The following is a 12646-nucleotide window of genomic DNA, read 5'->3' on the forward strand; positions in this document are numbered from 1 at the left end:
CTACTGCTACAAGAGGTTTGCTAAAAGAATTCTTGATAACAAAATCACCTGTAGCAGAACTTTGCATTCCAGAGCCGTCAAAGTTGATTTTGACATTGTTTGGACTTTAGAGGGGGAGGGTGCCACAATTGTGGTTGAGTGGTTTGAGGCACTGGCGGATCCAGGTAAAAGGTTGGGTGGCCTCCAGCCCGTCCGAGATTTTTGGGCCTAAAAAAAAAAATTAGATGTATATATTTTTGAAGCCACCCAAAGTACCCTACTCTCCCGACTCCAGAGTAGAAAACGACTTCGGGCTATTCGATCTGCCCAGTTCGGCACTCTCCTCCAGTCGTCCTCCTCCTCTCGCCTTCTCTGCCCTTCTCCACTTCTCTCAGAGATGAAGACATCAAGACATCAAATTCTCTTGCTCTGGAAATCTGATATGCAGCATTCTCTCCGTCTCCTTGTTCTGCAAATCTGCAATTGATTTCAATACTTATCAATTGACAATTGTTGTGCTATCTCGACCAGGAGCTTGGCCTCATTCGAAGGGCTTAGACCTCAAACAGCAAGTTTGGTTCTCCAGCTGCAGACTGCAGTGTCACTGAACCACTCCTTCGGCCGCCAGCCCTCCACCAGTCCACCATCGTCGCTCCCAAGGTTGTTCTCAACCCTAAACTCCTGATTCATTTATGTTGCATATGCGTTATTGGGTCTTGTAAAGATTTAGTTTTGTGGATACAGTTGGTTGCTTTGGACATTTTTTGCTACTTGGTGTTTTGTACTGTGTGGTAAAAAGGTAATTGGTAAAGGTGATTTGAGACTTGAGTAATTGGTTAGCAAGAAATTTATATGGTTGACTTTGGTAGTCTGATTGTGGTGAAATTATTACCGATTCCTTATACCCTCTGCGGTTATATTGTGGGATGAAGCTAGTTTCTTAGTTTAGAGTTTAGACCTTGTTGAGGTTTTTGTTTTTTGTGTAATTTTGAGGCTTGTCTGCACTTCTTCAGTGGGTTTAATTAAAGTATAACGCAGCAATTTTGTTGTGCTAATGAGTAATCAAGTTTGGGTTTAATCAAGTTGTATAACGATGCTCTGTCAAGTTTGGGGTTAATTAAAGTGTTGTGCTAATCAACTTTTTGCTTCAAATAGGAGGCTTCTTTCTGTTTGTTTGTTAAATTGTGAATGACACTATGAATTGGAACTACGAACTAGAACACAAAGTGAATGGCAAAAGCTTGAGTCCATTATTAGAGTAGCTAAAATCTACTGCTTTCCAAGATACTTTTTTATTTTCTTTTCATTGTGCATATAAAATTGTGACTTATATTGTGACTTTTTTTAAATTAATAAAATTATCCCTCACCGTCGAGATTCTCCATAATATATATATATATATTTTTTTTTTTTTTGTTTAAGAAATTCAAACCCGCCTAAAGTTTCAATCTTGAATCCGCCACTGCTTTGAGGTAGTACTCATCCCGCCAGTTTGAGAGCTTGTACGCATGTTAATTAGTGTCGCAGTCGAAGCCGCCACTCATTAGGAATGCGAGAGATTATTCAGAGCACCGCCGTGCACTTGCACCAACATAAATGAATGGTTAGATTGCATTAAATACACTTTTTATTTATTAAAAATAAAGTTGATAATAAATATCAAGGGTTGAGATTATTTTATAAGAGTTAGGTCACTTATACTGTCGGTGCATAGAATAATTTCCATAGGAATGGTTACATTTCCTTCAAGGATGGTTTTCTTTCTTGCCGTCCATATTTGGCAGGTTACAATAACTTTGGCAAAAGTTTCACTGTCATTGGTCCTTCCAAGTGTCCTGGAGTTTGAATTTGGAATTAAAATTTATTTTTCTAACACCTATTTATCTGTACGATAGTCCAACACAGACCACTTAGTCGTCAGTGGAGTTCCACGTGTAAGTATTATACACGGAAGAGGCTTTGTTCCATTCACTCTTAGCAATGGCGAAGCAAGTCTCTGATCACCTGGAGCCATGGCGCGACCTACCCGACAAGGTCGTCATGGTCACCTGCGCCTCTTCAGGCCTCGGCCGTGACTTCTGTTTGGATTTGGCCAAAGCCGGCTGCCGGATTGTCGCCTCTGCTCTCCACGTCGACCGCCTCCAGTCTGTCTGTGATGAAATCAACCATCTCTCCACCGCGCCGCCGCAGCCGAGGGCCGTCACGGTCGAGCTCGACGTCAGCGCCGACGGCTCTGCTATTCAGAAGTCTGTGCAAAAGGCTTGGGATGCCTTCGGCCGCATCGATGCCCTCATCAACAATGCCGGTGTTAGAGGTTGCTTGCCTTTCATCTCTATCTAGTTTTTTGCTTCTTTTTTCCTAACCTGAAATCTCTGAGAATTTTGAATTGAATATTGAATTTGCTCCTGAACTCAAATCTCATATCCCTTGATGTTTCGTTATATGTTTTAGGACCAAGGTAAACTCAAAGCAATTTGGAATATCAAAGTCTTGCAATATTGGCACATATTGGCACGTATGGTTTGTCTGGACATGTAGGAATTTGGTAACAGCTTTCTATAAACAATGTTATTGCTAGATGTGGTGGTTTAATATTGTAAAGTGCTTTCAGTTTGAGCTGATTTGCGTGCTCATGTTCTTCGGCACTTTAAGATATCAATTCTATCATTGATCGAAGTACTGATGTCGAATAAGATGAGTCAAGTGTGCTTGGTAAGAATTGCTCGTTCTCCGTTTTGGGTCTTCAATGTCGATTTACTTTGTGAACATAACTAGACATATGTTTGACATTTAAACTCACTTCTTTTTCTTTTGTTTTAACTAAAATTCTCGAAATTTTAACATTTGAAGGCCACATATGCTTGACATTCGAAGTCGCTTCTCTTTTTTTTAGACTAATCTCGAAGTTTTAACATGTGGGGGCCGTTTGCTGGCGTTACTCTTGTTAGCTACTATCATTCCAGATATCTTTGGTACGTCTCTTGAAAGAGAGATGACACTATAGCTACCAAAATGAAATAAATAAAAAAATAAACTGTGCAACTGCATTCAATTTATGGCATATGATAGTTCTTTTTTTGTGAAACATGTGATAAATCTTCTCAACCAGCTTGATTGGTTACAAAGACAACATTTTTATTTTCTTTTCTGTTTTATTCCCAACATGTAATTTTTAGCATGGCTTAGGAGTTGGTCACTAGTTTTTTATTTTGTGCTTTTCTGATCTTTTGTTGGGAGGCAGGCAGGCAGCTCCAACTCACACCAAGTTGGGAATAAATTATCAAAGAAAGTATTTGTTTTCGAGACTGATGGGAGCCTTCAGTGAGTATAGAGGGGCCAAGTGGTTGCTATTAATGAGCCTCTTGGATAACTTACACAGGGGAAGCCTGACTGCAAACTTGCTTTTTTTATTTATTATACATTTTTTTTTTTTTTTGAAGATTTGATTAAGTTACCTTCACTCACAAACGTTATTCAAGTAAAACCAGATACCCAAAAGCAATTCGATATCATCTCTTCCTGATCCTGGCCTCTCACATGTAAACCCGTCTGTTTTGCTCCCTTCATTCTTTTACAACTTTATCTCGTTCCACCATTGGAATTGTATATGCATCATTATTAAATTATGGGGAAATTCATTATATAGACCCAATTTTTATAAATCTAATGAAAAAAATTTACCTACTATTTTTTTTTCAATCTGCACCAAATTATTGCCGATTAGGAAAAATATTGCGTTTCTTTTTTTCTAAATTTCTATTGAAACCTCCAAATTTACTCACTTAACCTCTATGCTTTTTATACCTCCTATCAAATTTTTAAATACTAAATTTACTCATTAAACCGCACTAAAATTCCACAAATAACCTCACACATATAATTTACTAACAAACTAAGATCTTTATAATAAAAAACTTAGTAATTTCAATGATTTAATTACTCTATAATTCTTAATTACATCTCCATTCCTTAATCAGACAACATAAATCTCTTATCCAATAAAAAAAAAATTAAACACAAGGTATTGAGCTTTAAAATTAATAAAAATAAAAAATATGTGATTTTTTCATTTACTTTTTCTTTTTTAGCTGTGCAAAAAAAAAAAACAGATTAATCATTTTTACTTAATGTTTCTCTCTTTTCTGTACCTCATGATTAATTATTTAAATATTTATTTATTTATTTTTATTTGCTAGCTCTATTTTTTTTCTTTTTGCAAATATAATGGATAGATTTAAATTTAGGTCATAATACAATTTATTTTGTTCTCCCTGACCAATATGCATTCAATATGCATATCATACATTTTTATCTTAATCATATTTTTATTTCTTATTAAATATATATGAATACTTTAATGAGTATGTAGTGAAATTGGAAAATGAAAATAGATAGGGAAAATAATAAATAATGTAATATAATATTATTGAATTGGAAAGTCTAGAGAAAATAAATATAACAATTTTTTGGGTATAATTATTGTCCTTAATAGTCATTTTATAGTATGTTATATATGTCATTTAATAATTCATAATAGAGTGAGGTCAAGTGAGCAGATTTGGAGGTCCCAATAGAAACTCTCTTACACATATTATCACTATTTAAAGCTGATAAACATTAGTCAACTAGCAAAATTAACGTTTTTTTTAGAATAAAAATTAACGTTCTCTTTAAAAATCTTTTTTTTTTTTTTATCAAGAAGAAACTTCATTAATACTGAACTGGTTACAATGAGTTTGAGCAACATCTCTAACACATAAATGGCCACTGGAATTCACACTAGAAATCCAAACTGACTGACTAACTCAACTACAGACTAAAATTGACACAACAACTAAAAGGCAGAGACAACTTGCGCAGGAGCAGTGAATGCCAAATTCACAACTTTGTCAACACTAACTCGCCACCCAGAGTCCTCCTGACCTGTCTTTGATCGACCAAGTCTACACTCGTTGTGACTTCGAACCCGACCAAATTGAAATGCTGGACCAACAGACCTGAGACTAAACTAAACACAACTCCATTGCCACCTTAATGTCAACATCGACAATCCACAAATGCTCCAAATCGCCATCAACTCCGACCCGAATCCAGAAAGGAACGACCCACTAGAAGGCCAAGTATGATTGTCTATGCTAGTATGCCACAGCCAGACATTTTCACCACCGCTGTTGACCCAACTCCAGAATAGGAACGACCCTATAGACCGTCGAAGAGGAGATTGTCTATGCCAAAAGTTGCAGTGCACCTACCCAATAGTAAAACTTAATACCGAAAAACAAAAACAAAACAAACACAACCCTAAAAACTAATTATAACTGCCCACCAACACGGGCCCAACACACATAACCTGGCCCAACCCCTTTGGTCCCTGCTAGGGACACCCACGCTGCTGGCATCCCCGATCGCCACCGCCTAAACACCCGCCTCCACTGGAGACTGATCGCCGCCATCATCATACCATCTTCCCTTCCGCCTTAAACCAGCCATCACCCCTGAACTGGAGTATCCCATCCCTGCCAATCACCAGACCAGACCCAAACCCAATGCCGCCGGCTATGGGTCTCCTACACACAGCCGCTCCATCTCCGGCACCGGGCGACGATTGACGCTCAAGATCTGAAAGCCAAAGGCCTACGATAGATCTTGGTTTCTACGATAACAGTCCCTTGGTCGTTGCACGCGCATCAAGCCACCATAGCTGCCGCCACAGATCGCCCAAGAAATCCTCCACCAACCCATGCCAAGCCGCCGGGCACCTCCACCTGCAAAACCGTTCATCCTTCTGCAATCCAGATTGTTTCCAGTCTGGTTTTGATCCCCAACCCATCCTACCTCCAACCTGCTCCTAGATGCATCCACACCTAGTGATCCTGCCGCTCAAACGTTGAGCGGCCCAACACGAGTCCCGTCCGGCCACGCTCGTCTCACGCCGGCCGGGCCAGAGGCCAAAGCAGACATGGCGGGGCAGCCGGACGAGGGTTTTTTTCTCTCTTAGGGTTTTCTCTCTCTTCGATACACGACAGTTTACCACTTTAGTCCTCTTTAAAAATCTTAATTGTAGATTTTTTATTGGTACCATTAATTATTATAGCAGTTTTCCTTCTACTCATCATTGTTGCTAGAATTATGGAGCATTCTTATACATTTTTTTTTTAATTCAATGGCTTTACAGATTTAAATGAATATGAAATTTACTTTTTGGTAATTTAAACTTTCTATTTTAAAGGTAGATTTTGTGTTTTTCATCAATTTACTTGCACCCTAACTTAAAGGTAGAGGTTTAAGTTTCTAACATATCTAATAGGTTTTTATTTTAATTACAACATAAACATTAGACGTGTATGTTACACTTCTAGAATTTTCATATCAACCTCTTTCTTATGTATTTTATCATTGCGAGTTGACCATATTTCTTATGTTGAAAATCTCTAACTTATCTCTTATGCATATATCTATCGATTATGTAACATTTGTGAATGAACAATGATCGAATTAATATGATAATATACAAAAGGAAAAGTTCAAACCTAGAACAAAATAATTTACCATTAGAAAATTCAAGGTACAAGGATGAGAAAAGAAAAGATTTGAAAAACTAAATCTCATGAATAACATACCTTATTAATAGATACCGTACTTTCGAAAGACAATATGATCACGAATGCATAGGTGATATACAAGCTCACAACAACAAATTTGAACTTCTGTCTTATGGTCTACATGAACTGAACTAGTATTTGTATAGTTTGAAATCATAGTGCTATATATAAAAGTTTTCCTCAATGAAAATTTGAAATCAAAGCATGCATGAATTAAGCCATAAATCACATACTTTTCAAAATGTTATAATTATACATCAATACTCTGTAAGGAATATTGCCCAAGGATAAATTAGGCATATAGAAAAACAAGAAAAAATATTAATTATACATCAATATATACTCTATAAATATCAGTGTATAATGGGCACTCTCTTTCTCTCTCTCTCTCTCCCTCTCTCTCTCTCTCTCAATCTCAATCTGTTGAATATTGTTTTAATCTTGATATTAGTCATATTTCAGTCTTTTGTGAATACATTAGCTGATTAAGATGTTGGATTCTTTGGTCGGTTGCATTGACATGTTGCTTTTCATTTTACAGACGTTCCTGTTGCAGTCCAGGTCGAGAGTCTTCACTGTTTTTCCTTTCTGTGTCTTCAATCAGAAGTTAGATTGCCAATTCAATTTCTTGCTGAATTTCCATCTCTTCTTGTTCCACTGGCTAGTTGTAACCAGGTACTTGGGTAAGTAACCATATTTCAAATATCTTGTTAACAAAACCGACATGCAACGAGATTTCAGAATATTTCCAACTCAATCCTTTTCAAGAAAACTCATTTAATGATTAGAAAGGACTGTTGTCTAATCATCTCATGCCATCTGGGAGGGACTGCCACCCAGATGACTCATCGGAAGCGACTGCCAACTGGAATAGGAGGCGGTGGGTAGAAGGGACTGCCAACTAGCCACGGGTAGTTAGAAGGGACTGCCAACTGACTACCTCATGTCATCTGGAAGGAATTGCCAACTAGGTGACTCATCGGAAGGGACTGCCAACCAGATTTAGGAGGCAGTGGGTAGAAGGGACTGCCAACTAGCCATAGGTAGTTAGAAGGGACTGCCAACTAACTATGTAGTCTGGAAGGGACTGCCGACTAGGTAATTTACGCACGCGCCGAAGATAGACTCCTTGATAAACTGGAAACAACCTTTTTCAATTACTTGCTTTCAGAAATAACTCAATATTACTTCAATAAATCATTAATAAATCACCAAAAGAATTGCTCAGGATTATCTTGCTAACTCAAAGCTCAATATCTCAATAAATCCTCGAAAGCATAAATCAAATACTTGGTAAATCACCATATAAATCAATATTTGAAATCATTATTTCTCACAATATTTTCAGAATCAGTCACTTCCCGAAAATCATTTCCCAACTCAATAACTCATAAATAAATAGCTTGAAAAATCTATTGAAAGCCCTCGGGAAGGAAATCCACTAAAAAATCCCGTAGCTCATAGAGCATAATAAATCTCAAGAAATCAAGCTCATAAAATCATAACACTCAATAATTCCAATAATAAATTAAACCTCAGTCGGAAAATAATAACATACTGCATATACATTTAATTTAAAATAAATGTCCACTCACAGTACTATTTAGGCAATCACGCATACGAGTTCCTTCATCGAGTAATAGCTCGGTATCTTGCCCTGTACACAATTATAATTCGTGAATAACGATTCGGCAATTAAATACGATTCTAATATCTTATTCTCCTAAATCAAACTTCCAATTTCTTTTCCAATTTAATCCAACTACACCCTTAATACCAACTCATTAGTTTAAAGGTTCTAGGGCAGAACCGAGAGAAATCCGACCGCCAGATTCTAGTAATTCATCGACAACCTAAACTTCGGAATTACACAATCGATACAAAACTCCTTCAATTTCCACCAAACTTCACATACAAGCTCCACAACATTTATAGGATTTAATTGGGCTAAAACAGGAATTAAAAACCAATCCCACGCGCCATCCACAGTGGCGGTGCGTGGGGCCCACGCGCTTGTAGCCACCACCTCCGATGGTCACCAAATTTTGCCAGCACCACCTACTCAACAGTCCAAGCATTTTCACAACTACAACAAGTTTCAATTTTACCTATAAGTGATCGAAATTGGCCGGTGAAGTTTTTCCAGAAAAACCCAAGAATTCTAGGATTTGAAATCGTCAATTCGACCTCCACACTGCAAATCGTGGCTCGAGGCTAGGGGCAAAATGATCCTTGGCAAAAACTGAACCTTCGACGCCTGGTTGGTGGCCGGAGACGGCCGGAATCGCCGAAAATCGACTAATGTTCCGATCGGCTACAATGAACTTCACGGCTCAAAATCGAGCTCCTCCGACCGAATCAAAGCAAAACACCACCACAGATGTGACAAGGAGGAAGAGGCGAGCTTGCCGGTGTCCGGATTCCGTCGTGGGTCAGCCAGAGAAGGAAGAAATAGGAGGAAGAATTGGACCAAAGAGGAGAAAAGGGTCGGGGAAGAAGAGAGAGAAAACTGGGTAGGTTTCCAAAAATGGCAACTTACCACAGTAACTTTTATATTTTCGGCCATAACTTTCACATACGAATTCTGATTTAAGTGTGCCACATGTCCACGGACTCGGTTTAACTTTCTCTACGACTTTCATGAAGGAAATTTTCTCAAATTTTGACCCAAACAAAAAGTCATCTTTTAGGGCCACTAAAAGCACTAAAACGATAGTAAAAGTGAAAGTAAAGATCGTTCACCGTCCAAGTGACTAGTAAACCAGTGAATTCGGGTTCGGGATGTCACAATTGTACCGAGGCTTTTTGTGATTAAAACTCAACACCTATCGGGTGGTTTAAGTTGAAACAATATCGGTACAATGGTGGGCCACAGGCCACACTTGTCACTGTTTAATAACATGATCGGAATATTCCGATTGGATTGTTGCTAAGTGTCCGATGTGGGCTTTGGATTGTTATATTGGCTAAGTCTCTGATATGAGACTTGTGTCCCAATTTCCAATGTGGGAATTGGATTGCTAATTAATTTCATGTGCAAACTTAGAACTACGTTGCACGTGAGGGGACGTGTTGGAGAGGAAATATCTCATATTGGAAAAGCGATATGAGACTTGTGTCCCAATTTCCAATGTGGGAATTGGATTGTTAATTAATTTCCCGTGCAGATCTAGAGCTAGGTTGCACGTGGGGGGGCGTGTTGGAGAGGAAATATCTCACATTGATTAAAAAAGACAACTTACAAAGTCTATGAATAGAGGAGGAATGGATTTGTAAGAGCTTATACTTCAAAACAGAACTGGATCTACAAGTAGTACAGTTGTTTATATTCTGCCTTCTACTTTTTCTTAACATCACCCTTGTTTGTTGAAGGGGAGTTTTGATTCTTGGTATCTTTAGTTCGGTAGTTGCAACTTACAAGTGTTTAAAAGCTAAATTGCTGGTCTTGTATGGTATAGTGGACTTGAAGTTGTATGACTTATTTGCACCATATAGCATTACACTTACAACTTTTCCTCAAGTTTTGTTTTTGGTATTGTATTATCCTCAATTTTGCCTGTTCAACACATAGCATAATAATACTATTGCGCTTTAAGATTTATTTATTTATTTATTATTTTATTTTATTTTAACTGTCATAATCTTCAAGGATGTTGATCTTAGGGTCTTCTTATGGGTATGTACTTCACAAATGTTATTTGTTGGTAGAGTGATGGAAGTATACTGTTTTCTATTATGTTTAACAGGTCATGGCTGTGGAGTTGGGGTACACAAGATCAGAGTGAATGCAATATCACCTGGGCTTTTCAGATCTGAAATTACCGAGGGTCTTATGCAAAAAGATTGGCTACACAATGTGGCTATGAGAGCTGTCCCTTTGAGAACATATGGCACTTCAGATCCAGCATTGACATCACTAGCTCGTTATTTGATACATGACTCCTCTGAATATGTCTCGGGCAATATTTACATTGTTGACGCAGGAGTCACCTTGCCAGGTGTCCCAATTTTCTCTTCCCTTTGAATTTCATGCTGATTTATATTCATAAGAAAATAATCTACAGTAATATAAGACGTATTTGGTACCACCCTGCAAGTGTAACGGTTGAATAAGAAAATAACAATCTGCAAGGTCTTTGAGTCATGCGATTATTACATGTGTCGTGTAATGAAACTTTGCCAATTTGTAAATGATCACTTCATCTGCAATATATCCGTCGAGTTACTTGATTTTCAACAACTATTTAGGATAATTCAAAACATGAGCCTATGTATTTATTTATTTTTTTATTATATTTTTCAGTTTTTATGTTCCTTGTGAAAATATGATGACAGTACTTTAGTTTTCCAACATTTCTTGCACAAGGACTTGAATTACCATGCATTGCATTCTCAGAAGTTTTTCTCGTAAGCCACTTGGATTGACCTCTGAGAAGGCATAGGAAATTCTTTAAACCATTTATTTCATTATCAGTTTAGTTCTGTTTAGCATATTTTGTTTCACTACTCCGGTTAACAAAACGTTATTGTGGTGACTGGTTCTTTTTTCTTTGTTCTAATTGAATGGGCAGTGTCAGGTCTTTAAAACGGGGAGTTCGAATTCCTAACTCTAAGCTTTTCTGGCCCTAACAGATACACGAGCTGAGTAGTGCTGGCCCTATCATGAATATATTAGGCCCATATCCTACTGAAAGGCCATAAAAATTTGGTTGCTTGCCCATAGGAAACACACATAATTTTTTTTTTTTAATGACAGAAAAAAGTTACAACGAGAAAGAAAAACCACGACAAACGCATAACTTATTTTAGGAGGGTTTATGGTTTCTGTTGTCCTTCATTAGCCAAATCGTTCATTTTATAAATTACCCATTAAAAAACGTTTGTGCACAAAATAAATCAGAAACAGCTTTCCCACTTGGTTTTCCCCTCTTGAGCGATAAGGGCATCTAAATCCGCTCTTGTAATTGGGGCATGTTCGTCAACCATTGCTACAAAGGTAAATAAAAGAGACAGGAAAAATCTGGCTCTGATACCACCTGTCGCAGTCGGAAGTAACTTGGGTTTACAAACAATAAACCCTAAAAAGATAAATCTGGAGTCCACCAGAGAATTTGAGAAAAATCTCTCATCTTATTAAATTTGATATCATAAACTGATCCTAATACAAAGCATAATGGTGCTTATATAGGCATCCAAAACCCTAAATCATAATCTATCAAGAAATCCTAAAGAATCCAAATTAAAAAGGAAACTAAAAACCTAAAATAAAAATAATCATAATTAAAAAGAATATAAAACTAGCCTAAAAATATTAAATGCCGAATCGGATAATTAAAACTATATATTTTGGACTAAATCTGATAGGGCTCACTAAAGTGAGTCTTGAAGATCTCGTCGTTCCTATTCTGGAAAGGTATCATGCGTCTCAAACTGACATTCTGGCCAAAAGTTGATCAAATCTGATTAACAATTAAGACCTGACTTTTCTCACGAAAAACTTGAAAAGTCCAAAACCAAATTTTCTTAGATATTGTGTTATGAAACTAATCACAGCAGCCTATGTTGACTGAGTATAGTCCAAGTCTCCTTTATTTTCTATTTCAATTTAGCTATACACACCGTTTCGTTCGTCCTCATAATGGAATCTAATAGCTGCCTTCACGTTAGGATATTGACCAATGTTGAGGTGGCACGTGTCTCACATGACCACGCTCTAGCTATATATTTCTGCTTTCCCTTATAGAAGAATTGTCAATCAATATAATTGCAGTTTCTATTTTCCTCTTCTTCTCGCTAGAATTCTATTCTTATCTGCTGCATTCCAGTAGTTAGGGTTAGTCCCCTAACAATCTGGTATCAGAGCCCTCGATTCTGAGGGTATGGTGAAGCTCAAGGGAGCTGGAAGTACCGGAGCTTCACACTCTTCCGGTGAGCTTTCAAATATGGAATTTGACCTTCAAATTCACAAAGATGAGACTACGGCTAAAATAGGAGCTATGTAGGACTCTATGATGGCGGTTCAAAACTCTGTTACAGTTCTACGAGCTGAAATCCTTGAAGAAATT

The 12646-nt window shown here is 37.5% G+C and overlaps 2 protein-coding genes across 2 annotated transcripts; both read left to right on the forward strand.

Annotated features, from left to right (window-relative positions):
* The first annotated feature begins 1885 nt into the window (after positions 1–1885).
* Positions 1886–2814, forward strand: LOC112179428 (dehydrogenase/reductase SDR family protein 7-like). The gene is made up of 2 exons (XM_024317835.2): positions 1886–2293; positions 2431–2814. Exons 1-2 carry the CDS (start codon positions 1960–1962, stop codon positions 2439–2441), a joined length of 345 nt encoding a protein of 114 aa, XP_024173603.1. The 5' UTR covers positions 1886–1959; the 3' UTR covers positions 2442–2814.
* A 2222-nt stretch (positions 2815–5036) lies between these two features.
* On the forward strand, positions 5037–10626 carry LOC121050668. Its single transcript, XM_040511495.1, has 3 exons — positions 5037–5099; positions 7123–7264; positions 10328–10626. The coding sequence occupies exons 1-3, from the start codon at positions 5037–5039 to the stop codon at positions 10603–10605; spliced, it is 483 nt and encodes a 160-aa protein (XP_040367429.1). The 3' UTR covers positions 10606–10626.
* The last annotated feature ends 2020 nt before the right edge of the window (positions 10627–12646 follow it).

The sequence above is a fragment of the Rosa chinensis genome, chromosome 7 (assembly GCF_002994745.2).
Source record: "Rosa chinensis cultivar Old Blush chromosome 7, RchiOBHm-V2, whole genome shotgun sequence".
Classification (NCBI taxonomy): Eukaryota; Viridiplantae; Streptophyta; class Magnoliopsida; order Rosales; family Rosaceae; genus Rosa; species Rosa chinensis.

What these genes read in the sequence shown, in the direction of transcription:
- LOC112179428 (XM_024317835.2), top strand. Translation starts at nt 1,960, where the DNA reads ATGGCGAAGCAAGTCTCTGATCACCTGGAGCCATGGCGCGACCTACCC.
- LOC121050668 (XM_040511495.1), top strand. Translation starts at nt 5,037, where the DNA reads ATGCTCCAAATCGCCATCAACTCCGACCCGAATCCAGAAAGGAACGAC. An exon ending in ACGACCCACTAGAAGGCCAA is followed by an intron (nt 5,100 to 7,122) that starts GTATGATTGTCT and finishes TTCATTTTACAG; the next exon opens with ACGTTCCTGTTGCAGTCCAG. An exon ending in AGTTGTAACCAGGTACTTGG is followed by an intron (nt 7,265 to 10,327) that starts GTAAGTAACCAT and finishes TATGTTTAACAG; the next exon opens with GTCATGGCTGTGGAGTTGGG.